Here is a 27,938-nt window from a genome sequence, read left to right as displayed (position 1 = left end):
GTCGAAATTGTCGAGGAGACTAAAGATGAAGTAGAGGAAGGGAAGAACAGGGCAGGAGCGCTGGTGAGGTAAAGAGGTAGGGTGAGTACATGAGGAAGGAGGGCCCTATGTTACGCTGCCCGCAAGGGCACAAGGAGCAACTGACGGCTACTGAAGGCTGGAAGTCAGGCGTGAGCCCGTAGCCGGGACCGCCGGTTAGGACGGCCACAGCGGATGCTACACTAACTCTGTTGAGTCCCTGAGGCAGATGGTAAACCCCTGCAGAGCTAGGCTTCACCTGTGGCCGCCGCGTCCGAAGGAGTGAGTTAGGCACGCTCCGACCCCGATGCAGCCAGGTCTTAGGAATAGACAAGGGGTAAACGATCGCCAAAGGGTAACCCAAGAGGACCAACTAACTACCGGGCCTAACTGGGAAAAGACCCCTAACTGCCGGCACCTGGCCAAAACGGGATTGCGACCTAGTCGCAGACACAAAAAGACCAAAGAGGAGTCTCCAGCTAGACACACCACAGGGATCACGACTCCCCAAAACAGGGACCTGAAGGAAGGGGGCAAACTCCTGCCTGAAAGACTATAATAAAGATATGAAAGAGAGAACAGATCCCGGAGGGAAAAGAGGTATAAAAAACAGGAGAAGGATAACAATGAGCCCGCGGAGGGGCACGGCCACGGAGTGCCACAGGATAAGAAAGATAAGACCAAGGCTCCACTGGAGCACTTACGTGACCCACGGAAAGATGGAGGCTGTGGGCCAAACGCAGGCTCATGCGGAAGCAGGACCCTGGCAGAGAACTCCACGGAAGGCAGGGACAGTAGGGATGACTGACAGCAGATCTGCAGGACCAAGGACCGAAGAACTGGATGCCAAGGGGACCGGAAATGCACAAGCTGGATGCTAACAGGGCAAAAGCTATAACCGGCGTCTGAGCCCAGCAGACGCCGGCTATTTATTTGAAATTTGCTGACGTCAGGCGCGCGCGCTCCCGGCCACCGGGCGGAAGTTCGGGGACGTTGCCTAGCAACGCCCCGACGCCTAGCCTCAGAGTGAGGCTTGGGACGCTGCCCGGCAACGTCCCTCGCCGCGTCACAAGATGCCGCATCCGCCGTCCGTCCGGGTGCAGGGACTCCCGGACGGCGGCGTGCAACACCCTACTCATAAGAGTTAACATACTAACAGGAGGTCGGTGGATGAACGAAAGACAATAGGAATAGTAGGAAGGATGGAGGGGTAGGGTAGGCAGGATAGGAGGAGCGAAAGAGGTTAGGAGGAGGAGGGATAGGCTAGTCAGAAGAAGTGGGTTTTGAGGGAGCGTTTAAAGGAGGTAAGGGAATCAGAAAGCCTGATGGGTGGCGGGTGGTTGTTCCAGTGCAGGGGGGCAGCATGAGAGAAGTCTTGGACACGGGAGTGGGAGGAGGTGATTAGGTGAGAGGTCAGGCGGTGAACTGTGAACAACTAACAGAGGCCTAATAGTGTAGCAACCTCAGTAACCATAATAAATATCATATAAAGTCTAAAAGCATATATTGCACCAGACAACTTCTTCAGGTACAGCGTGTCTAGGCCATCTTATATTTCCACTAAAGCAATCCAAGCTGAATGAAAAGTCACAGTCACAGATGCCTATATGGGATACTCAGCTTAAAGATACACCCCTGATGAAGTCTCAGCAGCAGATGAAACGCGTTTGTATTCTAAATATATGAAACTGCTAATCTTCCTAACAAGAAGCCAGGAGAAGAATTATCTCTCATTATCTAGACATTTTTTTTATATTCTAATGTTTTAAGTAGTTTTGAAATAAATGTATTTGAGTGGAATGCCACATAGTATTCCAGGTTAGTTCTCATTTAACAATTCCTCTAAAGAGGCTATTGGAAAGATATTGGATATAGACCCACTTGTACCACTTTGACGCTATTCCTACTAATTTTTTTTGTATGTTTTCTGATCCGGTTCTGACTAATATGGAACCTAGTCAGATAAGCTGCCTGCGTATTATTTCAGACTAATAAAATGTAGTACTAAAACCTAACTAAACTTGATTGGATGATGTGATATATAGCCATATCATAAAGTCACAAATGTACGGAATCCCTCTTGTATTTCCAGATAGGTGGATCAATCAATAAGAATAACCAAACATAGAAAAATATAAAAACATAGTCTCGGCAATTCAAACCATAATATATATATATATATATATATATATATATATATATATATATATATATATATATATACATCCCTGTCTGCGTATGCGCGTGTGTGATAATTTGACAAGGAATCACAGTAACATATAGGCTTCACAATGCGAATACACTCCACAACCTTTATCAACTCCAAGTTGCCCTGCTGTTCCACTACAGGCACCAGGCAAAACATTGGATGGGTTTTCTTTCAGTCTTAGCAGAAAATAGAAACAACACGATCACAACATGTTCCAGCGCCAAAGTCAGCTGCACAATTTGTAACCAGAAAATGTTGCTAGTTCATAACTGTCTTACCAGGGTTCCTGTGGTTTGCAATGTCCAGCTGTGAGTCACAACAAATCACATACACTAGATAAGAAGGAAGTCTGTTTCTTTATTAAAAGCAGTCTGACAGCATACAGGATGGACAGTTTGGCAATTCAGAGTTACTTTATAGTATATAGTATTGCAGGTCTTCCAGCAGCCAACAGATAGGCTTCACAATGCGGGCACACTCCAGAGATCCCTAATGTAATTCCCCACATTCCCCAAGCCTATTGCCCAGCCACTAAAAGGCATTGAGCACACTGACCCTCTATATTGTCTGGTGTGCTTATACTGTCTGGAGGCTATATTGTCTGGTGTGCAGATAAGTTTTTGATGCATTATTTACATAGCCTCCAACATCTGAAGGGCAGAAATCGGTATACATTTGGGAAGGGGGTGTGGCCACACGTAAAGTAGGTGTGGCCACAGTTAAAGTTTTCAAGAGGACTTCCACTTCACTAGCACTGTTGTTGTATATTTTGAGCGATTAATATTTCACCTTGCATGTATACATTACATGCTCTTACACGTATATGCTTCAATACTTTGGGCCTTATTCTGCTTGGTGCGGCCGGAGCCGCATATGCGGCTCCGACCGTGCAGGCGAATCCCCGCCTTCCATACGGATCGCCACGGCCGTCCGTACGCGGACATGTGGCGGTCCGCATGAAAATGGCGGGGTATACGCCTCCACCATCTTGGAGCAGCCCCCTGCATTCGATGGTCGCCGACCATCGAAGGCAGGGCCGCACGCTCCACCAGCTCCCGCAACCATAGACCTCACGGACACTTGTCCGTGTGAAAGCATGTATGGGGGCGGGCAGCTGACATCCGGCGATGTCAGATGCCCGCCCCCAACACATGCGTCACAGCCTCATTACCATGCGTACGCCCCGCGTTTGCATGGGAACGCCCATGAAATGCGGGGCGTATGCATAGGGAAATGAGGCTAAGTAGCCCCTCACACCCCTATCCACCCCCTTTGCGGCGGTATAAAAATTTGTGCGGCGATTTCGCCTGCACATGCGCAGAGTGCCCTCTGCACATGCGCAGAGCGAAAACATCGGCGGAACGGCCGCAAGCGGCCGTTACCGCTTAGATCGGAATAAGGGCCTATGTATTGTATTTTTAGCACGCCCGCTGTGCGACGTCAGCCAGACGCCCGCCCCTTCATACCGAAATGATGACGTCATGTCGCCGCGACGGGAGGAGGCGCCGGCGTGGACGCTGAACGCAACGGAAAGGGATAAAGGTATGTTTTTTACGATTTGTACCTGTCTTTCTGCACCTTGATAAAGAGGCACACCGCCTCGAAACGTTGGGGAATCCTTCCAGTCTCCTGGTATTTATTGTATTGTGACGACGAGTGCCGCCGTAACCAAGTCCCGTATATCCTGAGCTCCTCTCAGGTTTCTCTACACGGGGGGCACCGCTTTATTGGAAGACATTGCCTGCACATTTGGTTGGAGTGCCGCCCCACTATCTTCATATGTATATATATATATATATATATATATATATATATATATATATATCTTATATATTTAGCCAGATCCGTCACTCAAAAGCAGTGTAGGTAATGGTGGGCGGGGTTCCACGGGTGATTGACAGGCCCATCCACCGTTATCCACAATGCAGAACCTGCATTACAAGTTCTACACATCCTATGTCCTACACAAAGCTCCTGCCCCTTACTCTCCCACCACTCCCCATGTCTGGCCAAATACCACCCAAACCCCGCCCCACGGCTGAACACCACCCCCTCCACCCGAGCACACTGACTGTGACCCAGGAGCTCCGTACACAGGAGGACAGCGTGCACTTTGGCAACCAGGCTGCAGTGGCTCATCTGTACTCTCTCCTCCTGCCAGCTCCTTCCTCCCTGGCCAGACATCCACAGTGAGTACTTCTGTACTCAGCGTACAGCCCCTGCTGAAGGTGTCATGGCACCCCCCACATGGGGGAGGGGGTGCCCGCGATTTTCGGGAGGGGGGGTCACGGGTGGGGGGAGGGGTGCCCGCGATTTTCGGGAGGGGGTGTCGCGGGTGGGGGAGGGGTGCCCGAGAATTTCGGGAGGGGGGGTCGCGGGTGGGGGGAGGGGTGCCCGCCAATTTCGGGAGGGGGGGTCACGGGTGGGGGGAGGGGTGCCCGCGGATTTCAGGAGGGGTTGTCGCGGGTGGGGGGAGGGGTGCCCGCGGATTTCAGGAGGGGGGGCGCGGGTGGGGGGAGGGGTGCCCGCCAATTTCGGGAGGGGGGGTCACGGGTGGGGGGAGGGGTGCCCGCAAATCGGGGGGGTTGTGTGTGTCACGGGTGGGGGGAGGGGTGCCCGCAAATTTCAGGAGGGGTGTCCGCGAATTGAGGGGGTGGTGTCGCGGATGGGGGGAGGGGTGCCCGCAAATTGGGGGGGGGGTGTCACGGGTGGGGGGAGGGGTGCCCGCAAATTTCGAAAGGAGGGGTGGGGGGAGGGGTGCCCGTGAATTGGGGGGGTGTCGCGGGTGGGGGGAGGGGTGCCTGCAAATTTCGGGAGGGGGGGTCACGGGTAGGGGTGCCCGTGAATTGGGGGGGTGTGGGGGAGGGGTGCCCGCGAATTTCGGGAGGGGGGGTCACGGGTGGGGGGAGGGGTGCCCGTAATTCGGGTGTTTTTGTGTGTCGCTGGTGGGGGGAGGGGTGCCCGCGAATTTCGGGAGGGGGGGTCTCGGGTGGGGGGCGCAGCCCCTCACGACGGTGTGAAGAGCGCCCGGAGGGCGCGATGAATCACCTAGTATATATATATATATATATATATATATTAAAACTCATTTGCTGTAGACTTTACCTAAAACAAATGTTTCTTTTGGATCCTTGGCAGATTTATTTTCAGATGATCAGGCAAGTGTCATATGATTATAGTTAAAAATAGAACCTCTTCGCCGCTTCTCCCAGCATTACCTCCTACGCAAGATATCATACTGTCCCACTCTGTCTGTCAGGAATCCTGCAGTCACTTTACTTTGGAAATAATAGCTTGAGATTATTAAAATGGTCTGATTTTAGTTATGTTAATCATATAATTAAAGTAGTTTGCTAATAAACATTTCTTTAAAACGGGCTAATATATAACTTAATTTAGTTTGATTAAGGTTATGTAATAAGAAATGAAAAAATACAATCAAGATGGCTAAATAAGAGACTGAACGTAAAATAAAATAGCCGCAGATAACAAATCTAATCCCAAAAAAATTCTACAGTTATATAAACGGGAAACGGTTAAGGAAGGAAAATGTTGGGTACTTATGTAGTATCTGGGCGTCCGATTTTGTGATTGTATGCCTTACCTTAAGGCATACAATCAGATGCGATGCGATGCGATTCGATGCGATTAAGAAGGTCCTGTTCATTTCCCCACTATCCAAGTGGGCATAGAGTTGATTTTATATAGCGTGGCGAGCGCAGCGAGCCACCGAGCCCGAAGCGTGGCGAGCGGATGCATATTTCTTAAAAAGTATTCTGTGTCCCCTCGCGGGGCTCGCCACGCTTCGGGCTCGGTGGCTCGCTACGCTCGCCACAGGTTTATATCCAACTCCATGCCCACTTGGATAGTGGGGAAATGAAAAGGACCCCTTTTTCCTATTGAATTCTATGTTAAAATGGACTCAGACCATTTTAACATTGAATCCTTTGGAAAAATCTTGACCATCGTATCGCATACGATTTGGTCGCATGCGATGCAATCCGATCCGATTTCTAAATCGGACACCCAGATACTACGTAAGTACCAAATATTGTCCCACTAAAAAATAAGCAGGGTACCCTGGTAATAGAAGGGAAAGAGAAAGTGGAATTATGCAACACATTTTTTGCTTCTGTATTGACAAGGGAAGAATCTTCAGAAGATCTCCCACAGATTAAATGCTCGGCTCTTGATTGCTCCCAAACTGTATTATTGAGAGAGGAAATAGTCAAATATAGATTACAGAACCTAAATAGTAACAAATCTCCTTGCCCGGATGAAATACACCCTAGGATACTAAAAGAATTGAGTTATATCATAGCACTACCATTATATCTTATATTCGAGGAATCAATAAACTCAGGGATGGTACCAATGGAGTGGCGCATAGCTAACGTAGTACCAATATGAATGAAATGTATCAAAACTAACCCTGAAAATTATAGACCGGTCAGCCTTACATCCATTGTGGGGAAACTATTTGAAGGAATAATAACAGATAGTATCCAAAATTTCTTAAAACAGGAGAAAGTGATAAGTAAGGCTCAGCATGGGTTTATCAAAAATAGATCATGTCAGACTAATTTAATTAGCTTCTATGAGGAAGACAGTAGGGGGCTGGACTTAGGGAAATCTATTGATGTAATACGGCTTGATTTCGCTAAAGCTTTTGACACGGTGCCTCATAAAAGGTTATTAATGAAACTAGGTAATTAAGGGCTAGGAGATAAAATTTGTAATTGGATTAACAACTGGTTGCACAATCGGGGACAGAGATTGGTGGTAAATGGCATACATTCCAGCTGGGATAAGGTCCAAAGTGGAGTCCCGCAAGGTTCAATATTGGGACCCAACTTGTTTAATATATTCATTAATGATATTTGAAGTGACATACTGTAGTGAGTAAAATTGCAAAATTTGCAGGTGACAAAAAATTAAGTAAGGAAATTAACTCAGGAGAGGAAGTGGAAACACTACAAAGTGACTTAAATAAACTGGAAAGGTGGGCGGAAAGGTGGAAAATGCAGTTTAACGTTGGTAAATGTAAAGTAATTCATTATGAGAACAAAAATGAACAAGCTACTTATAGGCTAAATAGAGTTATTATAGGGAATTCTGCTGTAGAGAAGCTATTGGGGGTCATAGATGAAAAATTGGGTAATAGTGCACACTGCTTCAGTGCAGCAACAAAAGCAAATCGGACACTGGCATGCATTAAAAGTGGTATGGATTCAAGGGATGCCATTGTGATAGTGCCTCTTTACAAGGCATTGGTGAGACCACACTTGGAATATTGTGCTCAGTTCTGGGCACCGCACCTTAAAAAGGACATACAGTAAATTAAACAGAATAGGTACAGAGAAGGGCGACAAAGCTAGTAAAAGGTCTTGAATCACTAGAATACAAAGATAGGTCAACCAGGCTGAATATGTTTTCACTGGAGAAATGGAGGTTGAGAGGTGATATGATTAATATGTTCCAATACAGGACTGGGAATCATATGGAACTGGGAGATGATTGGTCAGTAACAGGCCTATACTTAGGACACACAGGCATGCACTGAGGCTTGAGGAAAAGAAATTCCGTACTGAATTAAGAAGAGGAATCTTCACCATTAGAGCAGTAACATCCTGGAACTCATTGCCGGTGGGGTGATTACAGCAACTACTGTTAGTGAAATTAAATCAAAGCTGGATACATTTTTGGCCACTAAGGGAATCCTATAGATATGACTTACTCAAGTCAGTAGTTACAAGTCAGATAGGTTGAACTCAATGGACTAACGTCTTTCTTCAGCCTTAATTACTATGTTTCTATGTTCGAACAGTAATGGAAATGCTGCTTCTATTTCCATGCATATCAGTGCAGGTTAGCATTACTGCCTCACATCACTGAGGACATGGGTACGATTCCCATACTGGCCCTGATTGCACTAATAATGTTATACAGCATGATCCGGACTATGTTCCTAGATGCAGTATCAGAAGTGTCCCAGAACAATCAGCCTGCCGTGTGACTCATGGTGTCGCGCCAGCCAGCCATCGCAGCTGTTAGCCAGTTCTGACGGGGATTCTAGCCTCGTTGCTCCCCTGAAACCGCAGCAGAATACCTCCATTTGGAGAAATGAAGACCATCCACACCCACTCCCCAATTATCTGTGTCTATCGTCATACTCTTTGAAAAAGCTCCAACCCAATTGAAACGCGTTAGGGGATCCCGGTACCCCTAGAAGCCAAGAGACGCACTGCCAGCTTCACAAATTGTTATCCACTGCCATTATCAGCTACTAGCTGCTCCAACTGGAAAGGTACATTGATGGACTCAAAAGCACATACAGTACACCGCTGTAGGACCTTAGACACTGATTGTCTTGAGCGGTGGGTGAGAGACGCGGCTCCACAGGACTGAGGTCATCAGCAGACAACAGGTATCCAGTGACCGCAGCTGCGGGTGAGAGATGCGGCTGCCCCGGACTGACAATATACCGTTGGAGGTGGGTCACCGATCACGTCTGGCATCCAGCAGCGGGTTGTAGAACGGAGGGCAGCGGACTGCAAACATTGTTATTTCCATTCACAGTCATAGCCCTCCCACCTCTCTGTCTGACACCATTGGAATACATACTACAATAACCATTGCCGCTAATAGATACTTATTGGACACTCATACCAACAGAGAGTGGAGGATAAGTGTATTATAAATCCTTGGGTCTATATATCTTAATTCATTATTGTCTGTGATTAATTGTTATATATAAATTCATTTTTTATATATTTTTTTTCTTCTGATAAATATTTATTTGAAGTGTTATGATTGGTGGCCACCAACAATTTATTATTACTATTTTTATTAAAAGGTTATGAGCTAAAATATAATTGTGTTGAGCAGTGTTTCAGACATTCGGGCACCTATATTATAAGCACAGTTTTTATATTATAGTCGCTATCGTCACAGAACCTATTTGTGCCTGCGTAAGTCAATATACAATAGGTCATCATTAACAAAAAAGTCGATCTGAAAAATGTGGACACGTGAAAATGCAATCATCAGAGTTTAAAAAAAAAAATTGGTACTTGTTTAATATCTGGGCGCCCGATTTTTTCATTGTATTGCATCGCATCGCATTGCATCGCATGCAATATAGTGGCATCCAATTCATGCGATGCGATTTTTCATTGTAATGACCCGATTTTTAATTGTATAGTCACCCATGGGTGATTTCATACCCCCACTATCCAACTACGCATGGAGTTGACTTTATATAGTGTGGTGAGCGCAGCGAGCCACCGAGCCCGAAGCGTGGCGAGCGCAGCGTGCCCCGCGAGGGGACGCAGAATACATGTAAAGTAATCCGCGTCCGCTTGCCACGATTCAGGCTCGGTGGCTCGCTACGCTCGCCACACTATATAAGATCAACTCCATGCGTAGTTGGATAGTGGAGGTATGAAATCACCCATACAATTAAAAATCGGGTCTTTACAATGAAAAATCGCATGCCTTAAGTAGTGGCATGCGATGAAAAAATCGGGCGCCCAGATAATACACAAGTACCAATTTTTTATATTCCGGTGGTATTTTTATACTTTACGATCCCCATGGACTACACTTGAAAATGGTAAAGTGTGCCAAGAATTGTGAGCAAAATGAGCCATGCAAGGGTACGTGCTACAATAATTGGGTGTTCATGCCGGGATGTGCCGACAGATTTACACCAAACCATGAAAAACTCATGTCGCCCTTTACATGTGCCAACCTTTTCCATGTCGATCTTTTGACCAACTCAACCTTTTGCCTGTGTTGACCTATTGCATTTCGACCTTGGGTCTGTGTAGACCTATTGCATGAGACCTTCTGTTGTGGACCTATTGACTGTCTACCTAGAGACAGTAGACCTCAAAAGGAGGTAGGTGTGCCAGCACAGAAGTTGTGCTGAGTGCTAAACTTTGAAACGGGTCAGTCCCGGCGTGAACATGCATTTTGGGATGTTCACATCCCCACAGTGAACCACCATTATTGCCAGTACGCTGTCATCATCCGGGGATGCGGCGGGGAGTCGGCAGGGGAGGAGGCGGAGCTTAGAGACTCCTCCATAGTGTGAACTGGAAACGGGTCTCTCGACCCATTTAATCCGTTCACACCACCAAGCAAAACACTACAATGAAACAGTAAGGACGCTTTTTTCCTGGTTCATATTGCCATGTTGCTACCCGTTTTCGGGAACCCCTTTCACATCGCACTAATTACCGGGTAAAATCGGCTTGTACCTGGTAATTAGTTGCATGTGAAAGGGGTATTAGAGACAGCTGGGGGAGTGATGGGACAAATCTAATTCTCTCTGCACATGTTACATCTGCCCCCCCCCCCCTTCCCTGCAGTGCACATGGTTTTGAGAAGGAGGTAGGTGTGCCAGCACAGAAGTTGTGCTGAGTGCTAAACTTTGAAACGGGTCAGTCCCGGCGTGAACATGCATTTTGGGATGTTCACATCCCCACAGTGAACCACCATTATTGCCGGTACGCTGTCATCATCCGGGGATGTGGCGGGGAGTCGGCAGGGGAGGAGGCGGAGCTTAGAGACTCCTCCATAGTGTGAACTGGAAACGGGTCTCTCGACCCATTTAATCCGTTCACACCACCAAGCAAAACACTACAATGAAACAGTAAGGACGCTTTTTTCCTGGTTCATATTGCCATGTTGCTACCCGTTTTCGGGAACCCCTTTCACATCGCACTAATTACCGGGTAAAATCGGCTTGTACCTGGTAATTAGTTGCATGTGAAAGGGGTATTAGAGACAGCTGGGGGAGTGATGGGACAAATCTAATTCTCTCTGCACATGTTACATCTGCCCCCCCCCCCCCTTCCCTGCAGTGCACATGGTTTTGAGAAGGAGGTAGGTGTGCCAGCACAGAAGTTGTGCTGAGTGCTAAACTTTGAAACGGGTCAGTCCCGGCGTGAACATGCATTTTGGGATGTTCACATCCCCACAGTGAACCACCATTATTGCCGGTACGCTGTCATCATCCGGGGATGCGGCGGGGAGTCGGCAGGGGAGGAGGCGGAGCTTAGAGACTCCTCCATAGTGTGAACTGGAAACGGGTCTCTCGACCCATTTAATCCGTTCACACCACCAAGCAAAACACTACAATGAAACAGTAAGGACGCTTTTTTCCTGGTTCATATTGCCATGTTGCTACCCGTTTTCGGGAACCCCTTTCACATCGCACTAATTACCGGGTAAAATCGGCTTGTACCTGGTAATTAGTTGCATGTGAAAGGGGTATTAGAGACAGCTGGGGGAGTGATGGGACAAATCTAATTCTCTCTGCACATGTTACATCTGCCCCCCCCCCCCTTCCCTGCAGTGCACATGGTTTTGAGAAGGAGGTAGGTGTGCCAGCACAGAAGTTGTGCTGAGTGCTAAACTTTGAAACGGGTCAGTCCCGGCGTGAACATGCATTTTGGGATGTTCACATCCCCACAGTGAACCACCATTATTGCCGGTACGCTGTCATCATCCGGGGATGCGGCGGGGAGTCGGCAGGGGAGGAGGCGGAGCTTAGAGACTCCTCCATAGTGTGAACTGGAAACGGGTCTCTCGACCCATTTAATCCGTTCACACCACCAAGCAAAACACTACAATGAAACAGTAAGGACGCTTTTTTCCTGGTTCATATTGCCATGTTGCTACCCGTTTTCGGGAACCCCTTTCACATCGCACTAATTACCGGGTAAAATCGGCTTGTACCTGGTAATTAGTTGCATGTGAAAGGGGTATTAGAGACAGCTGGGGGAGTGATGGGACAAATCTAATTCTCTCTGCACATGTTACATCTGCCCCCCCCCCCCCCCCCCCCCTTCCCTGCAGTGCACATGGTTTTGAGAAGGAGGTAGGTGTGCCAGCACAGAAGTTGTGCTGAGTGCTAAACTTTGAAACGGGTCAGTCCCGGCGTGAACATGCATTTTGGGATGTTCACATCCCCACAGTGAACCACCATTATTGCCGGTACGCTGTCATCATCCGGGGATGCGGCGGGGAGTCGGCAGGGGAGGAGGCGGAGCTTAGAGACTCCTCCATAGTGTGAACTGGAAACGGGTCTCTCGACCCATTTAATCCGTTCACACCACCAAGCAAAACACTACAATGAAACAGTAAGGACGCTTTTTTCCTGGTTCATATTGCCATGTTGCTACCCGTTTTCGGGAACCCCTTTCACATCGCACTAATTACCGGGTAAAATCGGCTTGTACCTGGTAATTAGTTGCATGTGAAAGGGGTATTAGAGACAGCTGGGGGAGTGATGGGACAAATCTAATTCTCTCTGCACATGTTACATCTGCCCCCCCCCCCTTCCCTGCAGTGCACATGGTTTTGAGAAGGAGGTAGGTGTGCCAGCACAGAAGTTGTGCTGAGTGCTAAACTTTGAAACGGGTCAGTCCCGGCGTGAACATGCATTTTGGGATGTTCACATCCCCACAGTGAACCACCATTATTGCCGGTACGCTGTCATCATCCGGGGATGCGGCGGGGAGTCGGCAGGGGAGGAGGCGGAGCTTAGAGACTCCTCCATAGTGTGAACTGGAAACGGGTCTCTCGACCCATTTAATCCGTTCACACCACCAAGCAAAACACTACAATGAAACAGTAAGGACGCTTTTTTCCTGGTTCATATTGCCATGTTGCTACCCGTTTTCGGGAACCCCTTTCACATCGCACTAATTACCGGGTAAAATCGGCTTGTACCTGGTAATTAGTTGCATGTGAAAGGGGTATTAGAGACAGCTGGGGGAGTGATGGGACAAATCTAATTCTCTCTGCACATGTTACATCTGCCCCCCCCCCCCTTCCCTGCAGTGCACATGGTTTTGAGAAGGAATTTGCCTTTGCGAGTGAACCAGAATAAGGGCCACTGGCCGTTTTTGCACAGCGATGATGGTGAAAATCGATGGGCTGAAAATTTTTGCCCTTCCAATAGCAGGATGCTATGGAAAGCCGTCCTCCCCGATGATCATCTGTAATACCAGCAGATGAGCAGCAATGATGCGGAAGCGCCAATAAGCGCTCAGTGCCGCGCCGTACACACTGGGCTGCTTTCAGCTCAAAGTCGTCCAGTGTGTATGGGCCTTAAGGCAAAACAGAATGCCAGCCACCAATTACATCATCTAGAAACTGAATATTTCCTTATAAATGTAATGTACATTTGCATAATTGTCCTTATAATACTTAACAATTAAGCTATCTGAAAAGTATATCTGCGGATACCATAAAGTTGTCCAAGCCCTTTCAGCCATCAGCACAGCAGAGATTGCAGCAGCCTGAAGACCCTACAGTGGAGAACCACTTTCTATGACGATGGTGACCATTTAATCCCTGTATAAAATGAAAGCCTCTTGTTGCAGTATACTAAGCATGTAATGGCAATGTTTCCCATAGATATCTATTTATCGGGATATGATATAGAACAGAACATCCCGACAGGTAATCTTAGCCTGACTAGTAGCTTATATATTTGCAATGCGTGCATTATACCCATTTACAGGGAGCAAAATTGTATTTTTTTGCAATAAAGGCAATTTCACCATAGCAATTTGATTTTAAAACACGAGTCACTGCAAGCAGAACTGTTACTGCAGAGATAATAGGATGGTTTATACATGAACTTTTATCCAGGGCACTGAGAGAAGTATGGAAGCGTTTGTACATTGCTGATTCAAGTTATACAGATGCGGTTGCACTGACCTTGACTGCCTAACAAGACATTGAGGGGGGTATTCAATCCCCGCTGCTATTTCCGACAGAGGAAATAGTGGCAGGCATCTATTCAATGCTGTCTTGAATGACAGCATTGAAGAGGCAGATCGACAGAACGGACCCGACTTTAAAAGCAGTTTTGGTGAGTACGGCGAGACCAGCACAGGAACAGGATGGCACCGTGAGCTCTTACTGTCATGCTGCGCATGCCACACACTGGGGTCGGGAACAGCCGGGCAGCGTCTGAGTGAGTTTTGAAATCCTGGACATTTTTGGGGCCAAATCCCAGGATCCCGCCGATCCCAAACCCAGGATTGTCCACCCTAGTGTCAACCTAGTGACTATTGACCTAGACATTTGGCATTGTCGACCTACAGATGTAGCGGCACTCATGCTTGCGGAGGGCTGGTGATAGAATTGCCAGCCCCCGCCATCCGTCGGAAGACACTCGCACGGCCCGTTACATCGGAGCTCCCCAACAGTTACCGCCGCCTCCCCGTTGGTCCCCGCTGATTGCACCCACCTCCCCGCACCCCTAACCCTGCCCATCTTCCTTAAGCCGTGGATGCGTCCCAGTGAGCGTTCGCCAGCGGGGACATTCTGGCGAGCACCAGCAGTGAATGAGAGGGGCTCCATCTGTAAGGTATGTTGACCCTTTTCTGGTGTCTTGGTCGAACTAGTGACTGTCGACCTAGACATTGTCTATCATCTGTACCATAACCCAGTGGCATAGGGTGCAGCCAGGGCACCCGGAGCAAGCTCATGTGATGGAGCCCCTTCCCCCCAGACATATATGACCCATACATAATAGTACCTTGGAGAGAGAGCTGGCTATAATGTGGTCATGTTGTCACATGTGTGTGTTGTCCTTGTCAGTCTGGGGAGCGTGTGGTGACATGCCTGCCTCCCCTCGCACCAATGAGCAGGCACCTGCCAGGCAGGCAAAGCTCGGTGACATACCCCTGGCTATAAGAAGGGGATTACCTTCCCAGTCTATGTACCAGCTTTCCCACCTTATGCTGATTGTGTGTTACTGCGTTCTTTCCTTCTACCTCGCTTTATCCATTCATCAGCAGCAGCACATCATTGCCCATCGCTCTTTCTCTCACACAAAAAAAAAAGTACCTGGAAGAATGTCCTGTAAGTTTCCCCCTTGCCACTAATCTGCATCCGGCTCTGTTTAAAAATCTGCGTCGGAGGGGAGCTGCGAGCTGCACACAGCAGCTTCCCTTTAAATGAAGACCACGCTGGGGATCATGGGCAGGAGAAAGCTGTGCTGGTGATCGTGGGGAGGAGGACTGCGCTGGTGATCTTGGGGAGGAGGACTGCGCTGGTGATCGCGGGCAGGAAAGGACCACGTCTGGGATCACCTGTAGGAAGCGCCTGCAGCACTGATATTTCGTCGACCAGATGGGGTTTCCAGGTACTTGGAAACCCCCGCTTGCCCCTTCGGCGCCCTGCAAACCTTTGGCACCCAGAGCACAAGCTCCGCCAGTGCCACCTTAGCTACGCCTCTGCCATAACCATTCCAGGCAGGAGCCATCCTGTCCCCTGTTAGCAGGTATTAACTAAATAACCAGAGGTGCGCCACAGAGCTCCATTGGAAGACTAGTGGTCACACTTGGAGCTTTGAACCACACAGGTACTGCTTTACTTGCAGGTGCCCCTTCAGCCCTTCGAGCCCAGCGGTGGAACCTGCATTGCCTCTGGGATTTGCGACCCTGAGTTTAATCCAAAATTTGTAAAGCTGTGCATAGTGAGAGCTGGCAGTATAAACATTAGAACAATTTCTTTGTTCTATGGCATTTGACTGGAATTATCTGGGAAGATACATCATGTTCAGACAAACTGAATATTGATCCTGGGCACTAAGAGGAAACTTGTAAAATATAAACTTAAAAGTGGAGTACATCCATTTGATGGCATGCTTTCTTATCATTACTTATTTGTACTAAATAAATTGTTTCTATTTTTATCACCATTTATTAGCATATTATTTATTGACACCAGATCATTTTAGTGATTCGCAGTACATATGGTAACAGAAGTGGGGTATCACAAATAATGTTAATGGGCAAATAGAGAGTCATTATACAATATGAGTACGTTATTGCTATTTTTTATCATCGTTTATGTATGTATAGAAAACAGGTTGTAATGGTACTGCTTAGAGAGTGACTATAACTGTGATTATTATTGTACATATATATAAACTTTACATAGGGGGTTAGTAAAAATCAAGGCTCAGTACTTAATTGGATATACTGTATAGAGCCAGACACAGTGGTTTAAATTTACTAAGATCAAATAACAAAAAATGCAATCTCGGCAAGGAATCCCATATCCAAAATTTACTAAACACAAAAATAGGCAGCATTTTCTCAAAAACTAATGAAAATCACAGCATAACACAATTGTATGAATCAGTAGACTATTGGCCAAACTTTCCATACGCACCCACGACCACACCAAAATTTCCGTTAATTCATATCAGCAAATTTTGCCCTTAATTCTGCTCAAAATGTGAATCTCGAATAGGCCACCATTTGGCTGCCGGAGCCAATAACATTGGCAACAGAGGTTGACCAAAAGTCAACTTAAGCTAACCACAAGGTTAATAGAGGTCACACTTGTAGTTAGCTTCGATTAACTTTGGGGTCAGCCTCAATTGCCAGTTCCCATGATAGAACCTTTCATAACATTGCATTTTATAAAAAGTTGTGAGTCAATCACGGAAAGAGCTCCATGTTGACTATGCCCCGTGATGCGTATCTTTGCAATGATATTGGATCAGAATTTCGTGTCACTTTCCCTTAACCGCTCCACTTAGCTGAGCTGCCCCGGTGTCCTACTAGGTGTCCCTTACACCAAAGGAATTTTGTGGCAAAAAAAGAAATATTGTAGGGACCAGAGGTGCTCTCTAAGTTCACATTTGTTAAAAACAATTTATTTGTAAAAAAAATTACAATAGGACAACGTGTCCAAGTAGACAATAAACAATGAAAAATAAAATTGAACAACAATGAAAAATTATGAATATCAATAAAAATAATCCAGGGGTTTCCCTTACCAAAGCCTGGTTGTGGAGCTGCAGATGGAAATGTGCAGAGTGCCTCCGGATGCACCCTGCTAGGTTCCTGGTCCAGAGAAACACTGCAGTAGCCAATGCGTTTTGAGCTTAAAGGCTCTTCCTCAAAGCTGTGTGCCTTGAGGAAGAGCCTTTAAGCTCGAAATGCGTTGGGTACTGCAGTGTTTCTCTGGACCAGGAACCTTCCCAACCTCAATTTTCTGGAGCCTAGCCGGGTGCATCCGGAAGCACTCTGCAAATTTCCACCTGCAGCTCCACACGCACGTGTGTCCAAGATTCCAGGCGGCAGGGGACATGAATGCGTGGGTGTCCCCTTCCACGGGCTGCTGGTTGGCGAGACCACCGCTGGATGAAGCGTGCTTCAGCTGTACAGTATGTTCCAGAAGTGTATTCCATTTTGCTAAGAAGTTTGCTCAATTTCTTTCATTTGTTTTTTTAGCACATTTGTGAAACATCTACTCAATATAATCTGAGACTGATCTTTCAATTAAAGTTGGTAGACTGACACAACAGGATCATCTCTATTCAGAATATTTAGGAAACACATCGTAATGTACTGAATGAACTGTGTATAGTAAGAAATGAAGAGATTCTGCTAGTAGTCAAAAGCAATGACAAGAAATTACAATTGTGTGAGGAAAATAATCCCTCTGTTATGCCTCCTGCAATGATTAATGACATCATAACAGGGAAGGCGGTGGAAGGAGGGGGCAGAGATTTAAATTAAACAGAAAATAGATTTATTAGAAGTCTCGCTAGTAAGTATCTAGCAGACTCAACAAACTATGACAGTGGGATTTTTAGCATCTCACTCAAAACATAAACAGATGCACAGAGATCTGCTATTACTGAAATATAAACTAATTATGCAGGTACGTGTGTGATTGAGTTGATTTTGTATGCATATTTAACACAATAATATTTTATACGGTAAGAAACAAACTGGTTTCTTTCTTAATTATTACATTAAAAACTTGATGAAATTGTGCCTCTACCTGCATCCAGGAGCGTAACAAGAACTCTGTGGGCCCCATAGCAAAAGTTTTGAAAAAAAACGGCGTGGGGGCCCCCTCCCATGGCCATAACCAGCCCCAGGCTCAAAGAGCCGGTCCTGGTTTTAGAAAATCAAGGAAAAAACTAAATAGGGGACCACGAGATTTCGACTGCCCTAGGGGCCTCACCAGGATTTCACTCAGCACTACAAACAAACCAAACGCTGCAAAGCTTCTGTGTAAGATACAGTAGAATGTCATTAAAATCAGTAAATCTATAAAAACCAGACAGGATATAAAATTAAAATACTATTATTTTGTGATTTTATCATGCACAAAGACATCGTAATCAAGTGTTTATTGCTAGTAATTAACGGGATTATGCTCTTCTAAACAGTTCAGTAAACAGAAGAAAGCAAGAGGTATTTATTAACCTGTTGCTACAATTTATGGAAAAAACATCTTATTGTATCTATAAAACTTCCCATCCCAAGTGTTCATGTAATTACAGGACAGACATATATTACAGTCTCAGGCAGAATCCTAATTTCCTACTACATTATAATCACAGGATTTCTACCCCAAATCATCACTTATTTTGAGCTTTTTGGGGGTTCAGATTTTAGTTTGAAACCAACTTTGCATACATTCAAAAAGTCGGTGTGACAGATCGGATCACCCATACATTTCTAGTGGTTGGTGGAATCATCCAGTCAGACAACTGGGAATACATGGTCACAACAGTTAGTGAACAGGCGTTCCTCCGGTTTAAGGGAGAAATATAAAACACATTCCGGGTTAATTTCACCCAATCCAAAAGAAGGTATAAGCACAAGGGTCCTTTTGATAATATTTATTTTAAAAGTCCCTAATTCACACTGCACCGTGGATCTTCAATGATTTCTCAACAAAACCCAACGAGTTTTGTCCTTGCGGACTTTATCTGGGGTCATCAATTTCTAAAAGTTATAGACAATACACGTTTCAGATACAGGGTACTTTTATGCTGTAAATTGATAATGTGCAACCAACATTTTCTATATATATACATAAATAAAAATAAAAATAAAAAATGAAGAATAGGAAGGAGGTGGTAGGTGATGATAGTCCATACAAGTGATAGGAATCATTTAAGTTTGAATAGTTGAAAATTATTTTCATTTTGGAGGTATCTACTAAACATACCTCTAATTATAGTGGTTCATTATGTTGAATTAGTTGAAAGTATTTACACAAATAGAGACACACCCATGAGCAGACCACCCAACCAGAACACTGGTCACACCCCCGCGTTATTAGGTGCTGGCCACAACCCCTATTATTGCACATAATAGGCCCTTGATAATTTTCAGCTCCAGGCCCATTTAGATCTGGCACTGACTGAGATAGTTCAGACCTCAAGGAAAAACTTAAAATATAATATCCCACTGAGTGCTTGATTGCTTGTGGAACAAAGACCCAGGCAAATACAATAAATACAAATGGATGAAATACTCATAATCATAACTTTCAATTATTAAGATGCGGGAAAAATCGGACGCAGCGTATTCCTCAGTACAGATTATGTGGTCTACTTGTACTTTAATAATTGTTGATTAGGCCTCAATTTTGACAGCAATTGACAGTACTCTCTCTGATTATTCGGTACTTGTGAGTTATCTGGGCGTCCGATTTTGGATCCGATATCGTATGCGATATCGTATGCGATATCGCATGCAAATCGCATGCAAATCGTAAGTACAAAATCGGGAGCCTCACAAGTACCGATTTGCTATTCATTTCATTACCCCACTATCCCCAAAGTGTGTCTATCAACGTGAACCCGAAGCGTGGCGAGCGCAGCGAGCCCGCGAGGGGCGGCGGTACGCGTCCTCCGACCTTTTCATGCCCTACTATCCACTAGGGCGTGGAGTGAGAATAGAATAGTGTGGCGAGCGCAGCGAGCCACCGAGCCCGAAGCGTGGCGAGCGCAGCGAGCCCCGCGAGGGGACGCGGACACCTTCACAGGTATCCGCGTGCCCTTGCGGGCTTCACAGGTGTCCGCGTCCCCTCGCGGGGCTCGCTGCGCTCGCCACGCTTCGGGCTCGGTGGCTCGCTGCGCTCGCCACACTATTCTATTCTCACTCCACGCCCTAGTGGATAGTAGGGCATGAAAAGGTCGGAGGACGCGTACCGCCGCCCCTCGCGGGCTCGCTGCGCTCGCCACGCTTCGGGTTCACGTTGATAGACACACTTTGGGGATAGTGGGGTAATGAAATGAATAGCAAATCTGATGCAAATCGCATGCTAAATCGCATGTAAATCGCATGTAAATCGCAAATCGGATCCGATATCGTATGCGATATCGTATGCGATATCGCATGCAAATCGCATGCAAATCGTAAGTACAAAATCGGACGCCCGGATAACTCACAAGTACCGATTATTCAATTATAATTAAGCTGTTGACATAAGATTCTGGCGTATCAATTGTATCTATGAAGTAAATAATTGATACAGTACAAGTAGACCACATAATCTGTACTGGGGAAGGACACGCTGACGCCTATTTTTCATGCATCTTAATAATTGAAATTCATGATTATGAATATAATAAGCATGTCATTATCGTGATTTAATTCATTTGAATTTATTGGATTTGCCTGAGTCTTTGTTCCACAAGCAATCAAGCACTTAGTGGGATATTATAATTTAAATTTTTCCTTGAGGTCTGAACTATCTCAGTTGTCTGACTGGATGATTCCAAATTCCTCATTTATGTTACGTCTTGTCTGTGTATAAATGTATTTCTATACGGTATAGAAGAAAAATGTACATATCATTTTTAATGAAAAATAATAAAAGTGATATTTTATTTTCAATTCTGATTCAGAGTGCTCACATATGTGCAAGTGAAATACATCCTAGGATTTACTCTGAGTGCCCCCCAAAAAGAGTCTTCTGTTCTACTTGTAAATTAATACATTATAATCACCCCTTTTTTTTTTCATAATACTTGTCTGTCTGTCTGCTGAATAAAGTTTAGATGAGCTCATAAGGCTGGAAGGACACTGGGATGATCTTTGGTAAATGTACCATTATTTCATAGTGCAAAGCAGGCCTAGAAATGTACTTATCTGACTACTGTACATGCAGGTTTACAAAAAGACTCATCAAATGTACAACATGATAACGAGACCACATCTTCATAAATTAACAGTTTATATACTACTGTATACAGTAAGTAGCACCAAAGAAAACTCCTCTCTTATCCCATTTTCTCATTTCATTAATCTTGTACCCAGGGCTGGATTAAGAGGGGGCTCAGTACCCCTGCCCCCCCCCCCTCTATCTAAGGCCCTCTGTGGTCAGCATGTATTTTTTTTTTTTTAGCTAAAGGTTGTGTGTATGGGAGTGGGGTAGTGCCACAGCTTCACCTATCTGCCACTGCGACAATGATTAAAGGTGCTGAGCATCAGGAGCCAAGGCACACTGACTGCAAAAGTGTGCAGTGCATTACTGGGAGTTGACCCATAAGACTTTGCACAAGAGGTCAGAGGCTGAAAAGCTTGAGATGAGCTCTGATTGATGTAGCTCATCACTTGCTTCTCAGGCCCATGGAAGACAGCAGCAGCGGCCTCATCATGGGAAGGTTTATAATCAGAGGCAGCGCTAAGCCTGTGAGGTCTCCTACAGAGTATTGTACAGAGGGACAAACACAGGCTTTTCATGTGGTTATACAGTATTAATCCCCCACGCTACCCATCAACCAAGTTTATACTGCCTTTACTCTGTGTGTTTGAGTGTAATATTCTTCTGTGCAGTTTGCCACCAGTATTGACAAGTGGGAGGGGGCCCCCCAGTCTAAAGTGACCCAGGCCCCCTGAAGGCTTAATCCCACTCTGCTTGGACCACAAAAAGAAAATTATTTTGGCACTGTACATATGTTGCACCTACTGTATTCTACACTTTGCCAGGAACACCCTAACTCTACCTCTCGCACTGGCTTGTGCAAATTTCTGCTTCTTCTAGGTGGCACAATCTTGTTACTCAAGGCCATTAATATTTATTTACATGACTAGGGCCACAACTAGGGGGGCACAGTCAGTCACAGACTCTGCATGCAGTCTAATTTGTAGGTGTTTACTCTGGGACTGCCAGACCGGGCTGCGATGATCATAGAGCGTGCTTCCAATATTAAACCACTCCCTGCCTAATCGTCAGTCCTAGCTGACTTCTAAAGGCTGCCGAGGTTGCAGTCCATAGAATATTTATGTATGCACAGTTGCACCATAGCTCCTGCACAATTGATGGTCCCGTCACCTTACAGATCCATTATGCAGGTGCCAGGACCTGGGGCTGGCTGTCTCTTTTCCTCTTTGGACAGGCTGCAATCCTCCTACAATAAATTAGGAAGTAAAAATAACTTGTTGTAACTCACCTCTGTTTTGTGCATTTCTTTTTTCTTCTTTTTCCAGGGTCACATGCTTTTTATACTTCAGCTGAGTTCCCCGTTCTCGGCACCTTGGGGTTTCTTCCTCATCACAGTCATAATCATCCAAAATTGGTGTTTCTCGTATGGACATTCTCAGGACTGAGTTGTGAGGTTGTAACTTGGATGAGCGGAAATCCCGCGAGGGAGGTCCAAGCAGTACAGAGGGGATGTAGTGAATTTCATGTGTGGCTTCAGTGCTGGCACTCTTTTGAGGAATCCTGCTCCGTTTGTGCCAGCGTCGTTGAGCAAACAATGCAACTGAGAAAATGAGCAGCAGCAGCAGCAACGCAATTAGACCACCCTGCAGAGAGAGAATAACAGTCATTGGCTATGAATGCAACAACAAAGAGTGTCATCAAATCCATTTCTACAACATTGAAGAACAATTAAAATAAACAATGAACTTTGTTTGGAATGCCAATACACATTGCTTAGAAAAAGAAACATGATTGCATTGATTTCACAAGGGATTTTGGTACTTCCTCATCTTTGCGGCCACCTTTGATGCTACAGAACTTACATAGGAATCTTTGCGCACCATCACCCTGGGTCCACGCCACCACCCTGGGTCACACCACCCTCCTTTGTCCACGCCACCATCTATTTCCTTTAGTAAAGATGTGGCGAGCGAAGCAGGGCAGAGCTAGCTACCAAGCCCGAAGCGTGTGAATCGCGCCCCCGAGGATAAAATGGTGCTATTCTGAAAGTAGCTAACGTAACTGGCATAGCATGCGGCCACAAAGATGTGGAAGTCCCGGGATTTCTTTTGGTAACAAGAAACCAGGGGCGTTTTAAGAGACTAGGGGGTCCTTGTGCAGCCACTAGAGGAAGCAGCTGTGAAGTGCATCAGTACAGAGTCTGAGCACTAGACGACTAGAGGACATTTTTTCTGCGATTTCCTTAGCGCTGCTGCAATTGATGTGGTACTCCGGAGGTGTAAGCTATTAAGGATATGGGGTCATGCGTTGACCATTTCCATGTTGAACTTTTCATTTTTGCCAACCATTTTCACATGTTGATCTCTAGCATGTCGACAATTAAAGGTCAATCTTTTCACTGTCGACCTTTTGTGCCGCACCCTCACAACTGCGCCCATTTTCATGTCTATTCTGTAACAGGTATTTCTCAGTGTTTTCTTTTACTTCTGAAGGGGAAGTTGTGTGTGATAGACATATTGCAAACATCATTTCAAAGTATATTATATTATTATTATTATTATTATTTATTATTATCATTAATTATTATAATAATAATTTTATTATTATTATTATTATAATTAATTATTATAATTAATATTATAATTATTAGTATTAATTGTATTATTGTAATTGTATTATTATTATTATTATCATCATTAATATTATTATCATTATTATTATGACTAATATTAATAATATGATTATTATTCTTGTTCTTCTTCCTATTATTATTATTATTATTATTATTATTATTATTATTATTATTATTATTATTATTATTATCTTTATACATTTCTGTGGGGCTGAACAGAGACAATACAACTGATAACAAGGCACATGCGTACAGGTTAGTACAGACCAGTTGATCATGTTCACATACTGTACATACTGTATATAATTACAGTGTGTAGTTACCATAATGCTGTAGAGATGAGAGGAGAGGGCTCTGCATGCACAAACCTAAAATCTAAAGGAGATTTGGGTGGATTTAGTAGGGAGAAATGGGAGAGCTGAGATGCAGCCGGATGATTTATAGGGGCAATGTTATTGGCTAGGAAGCCGGATGACATATTGTGGAACGACATTCAAGAGAATGGGAGCAGCCTCAGAAAAATCTGTGAGAATGGGATTAGGCAGTCAGGGAGGAGGTATTGTGGCAGCCATTTGTATAGTAAAGAAAACATGATAGATAACATATAGGAATAAGACGGGGCATGTAGGGAGTGAAGAAGTATTAGAGATTTGGAAGAGGGGGGAGCAGTTTTAATTTTATTCTAATGGGGATACAGAGAGAGTGCAATGGCCAGCAGAAAGAGCAGCACAGACATTGCGTTAAGAAAGGAAAATGAGGGCAACAGGGTTAAGAGTAGACAGAAAAGGGCAAGGCAGGAGTTAAAAGGACAGATGAACAGCCCATAGGCCCCTGTAGTGAGGAAATCCGGGGCTCTCCTTTAGAAGCCACGCCCCTTTAATGAGGTCAGAAAGTCTCCCCGAAACCACATCCAGTTTACATGAAGCCACACCCCCTTTTTGGTGCCTTAGATGCGCTAGTCGCACTGAGTGTAATGGAACCCAATGCAGAGAGAAGCAAGTTGGAGATTCTAGCAAACATTTATCTATTGTATCTCAGAAAATGATAGACATGTGGGCAACACCACTACTTTTCATTTATTTTTATTTTTTTAAGCTTTATCAAATCTACTCTTAGGACTATTTTCTGTTAAATGTATCTCATTTAAATGCACTTTACTATACGGCCTTCATCTTGAAGCATCTAATCCCGTTTATCGCCCGGCACCTACTTCGCACCGTATGAAATCTTGAAAAACGTATTTTACATGGAGAAAAAACAAAATGGTGTGAACTCCACTTTCCCCAGATAAATAGGAAATGCCCCCTACAGTACATGCACCCGCTCCATCCTTGGAATCTTATTTAAATAATCTTGTCCTGAAAATCCGAATCTCATTATATTTACAAACAATCAAAAGCTACAACTAGCAAGTAGCAATTTGTATCTGTAGCAAAGTTAGACCCTGCTGGTGTCCCCTGTGGTTAATGTTGTCACATTATTCACTTAAATACAAATGTAAAATAACACCGCAGACCTTGAAATGTATTTCTTCTTTATTATATATTAATAAGGTACAGCTGTGTGGGAAGAAAACACTCACATATTAAATGCACAAAGCGAACATATAACCATGAGATTGGCGCACACCCCTACCAGGCTATATTTGATATGGACACCTGGCTCAGAGTGTAAATGTTTCAAGTTAACATTGATTTATTATTGAATTGAATTTGCATTTAGGATTTTAGAATGTGACTATATTCTAAAAATAAAAAAGCTAGGCTTTAATACATTTACCATAATACAGATATATTTTTTTATCTTTGTTTTGTTTGAATTTAATGTTCCCCTGATTCCAGTGGCGTAGCTACGTTTTGGGCGCCCCCCCGCCCGTCGCCGCCCCGCCGAGCACCCCTACCCCGCCGCCCCGCCGAGCACCCCTACCCCGCCGCGCACCCCTACCCCGCCGCCCATGCAAACCCCCCCTCAATCCCCCACAGCCTTACCTTATCGCGCTGGTCCCGGCGGCTCCGTTCTTCTGCTGAGGACCACCACAAAATGGCCACCCCCATACAGCAGACAGTTTCAGAGAACTGTGTGCTATATGGGGGCGGCCATTTTGTGGTGGTCCTCAGCAGAAGAACGGAGCCGCCGGGACCAGCGCGATAGGTAAGTCTGCGGGGGATTGAGGGGGGGTTTAACTATAGCACCGCAGCCCCCAACGCCCCCACATGCAAAGCGCCCCCTCGCGGTGGCGGGGGCTGCGGTGCTATAGTTACGCCCCTGCCTGATTCTTATGCCGGCCACACATCAGACCAACTTTTCTCCAACCATCCAACTAGCAAAGGACAATCAGACATGTGCTCACAAACCCAGGAAAATGGACAAAAACATTCAGTCAAATTGTTTAAATCAAACAGGTTCAACTACAGTACCATGTCTGAGGGCCAGTTTTTTTCCTTTTCCAGGTTTTGAGAGCAAAGTTCTGAAGTAAATAGTTGGAGGTGAAGTGATGTGTGGCCAGCGTTAGAGACAGTATATAACTCTCAAATTTAGTTCTCACCATACAGTAGTTATCCTATGTATTTATATATTTTTATATAACAGTGTTCTAACCAATGTACGGCACTACAGATGGGATGCGGTCATTTGGTCTACAGCATTAGGTCGACATGGGAAAATGTCAACATGGGTCTAGGTCGACATAGGAAAATGTCGAAATGGTTCTAGATCGAAAGGTCGTTAGTTCGACGGGTCGTTAGTTTGACCGTGTCTAGGTCGACAGTCGGCATGGGGTTGTTTCACAGTTTTTTTAGCCGATCCCCTCGCAGCGAGCGATGCAAAGGGATGCGGTGCACTTTACACTGTGTCCATGTCGACTGTGTTGACATTCAGGTAAAAAAACAGTGAAAAATCCCATGTCAACCTTTTGACTGTCGACCTAGACATTGTCGAACTAATGACCTGTAGAACTACGACCTGTCGAACTAATGACCTTTCGACCTAGAACCATGTCGACCTTTTTCCAAGTTGACCTAGACCCATGTCGACCTTTTCCCACGTCAAACTAATGGTGTCGACCTAATGCTGTAGACCAAATGATCCCAACCCCTACAGATACCTTGTGACACCACTGTAATTAAAATGGAATAATAACAATGATAACAAAAATGGTGTCGTTTTAGCCTGAGTACAGCCCCAATTAATGCTTTTTCGGTACTTGTTTCCTAGCACGGCGCCCACTACGTTAATAGCGTAGAGGGCTATTCTGCGTAAAAAAATCGCATTGCATCGCATGCCATTTTAGTTGCATGCGATGCGATGCTTTTTTTTCACTGCTTTTATGTCCCCAGGGCCATCTCATTGCATGGCATCGCACCTCCCACAAAATCGCATGCGATCGCATGCGATTTTTTGATCACATGCGATTTTCTGGGGTGCTATGCCATCACATTAGGTATACAATAATATGATATGTCCCAAAAATAGGTTTAACGCACCCCCGCCCCCATGCCACCCCGAAGCGTGGCGAGCGCTGCGAGAACCGCAAGGGGCGGTGGAACGCATCCTCCGACTTTTTCATTACCCCACTATCCACGTCGGTGTGGAGTTGATTTTATAAAGTGTGGCGAGCGCAGCGAGCCACCAAGCCCGAAGAGTGACGAGCACAGCGAGCCCCGCGAGTGGACACGGAATACATGTAAAGTAATCCGCGTCCCCTCGCAGGGCTCGCTGCGCTCGCCACGCTTTGGCCCATGCGATGCGATTTCCCTACGGTGCCGTACATAGGAAATCTGGGCGCCGTGCTAGGAAACAAGTACCGCTTTTTCTAATATGGGATAATCAATCAGAGAGAAAAGCAGAACACTGAACCTCATACATAGAAGATGAGAAATGAAAAGGGCCCTTCTGAGTGATATCTAATCACTCAATATCGTTAACGTTGCTCGCTCCCGTCTGCTGAACATGCAGGTTGGCTTTGGCTATATAGCCAACTACCAACATGTTTAGCAGGTCCAAGTGATGTCACTGAATCAGGGCCAGCGCCACCACTAGGCAGCTCTAGGCATTTGCCTAGGGCGCCGGCACCTGGAGGGCGGCAGTTCGCCCCTCACCCCCAGCATGTGCATATAG

At 45.5% G+C, this 27,938-nt stretch overlaps 1 protein-coding gene across 1 annotated transcript in view; it reads right to left on the bottom strand.

The window, feature by feature from the left end:
- ASTN2 (astrotactin 2) overlaps positions 1-27,938 on the bottom strand; it is a 349,199-nt gene that overhangs the window by 277,314 nt on the left and 43,947 nt on the right. The window contains exon 2 of the mRNA XM_083161032.1: positions 22,479-22,833. Within this exon, the coding sequence (XP_083017158.1) occupies positions 22,479-22,833 (355 nt within the window). The remainder of the gene's footprint in view (positions 1-22,478; positions 22,834-27,938) is intronic.

Source organism: Crinia signifera, chromosome 9 (genome assembly GCF_055691185.1).
Source record: "Crinia signifera chromosome 9, ASM5569118v1, whole genome shotgun sequence".
Lineage (NCBI taxonomy): Eukaryota > Metazoa > Chordata > Amphibia > Anura > Myobatrachidae > Crinia > Crinia signifera.
This window is presented reverse-complemented; position numbering and strand designations above follow the sequence as displayed.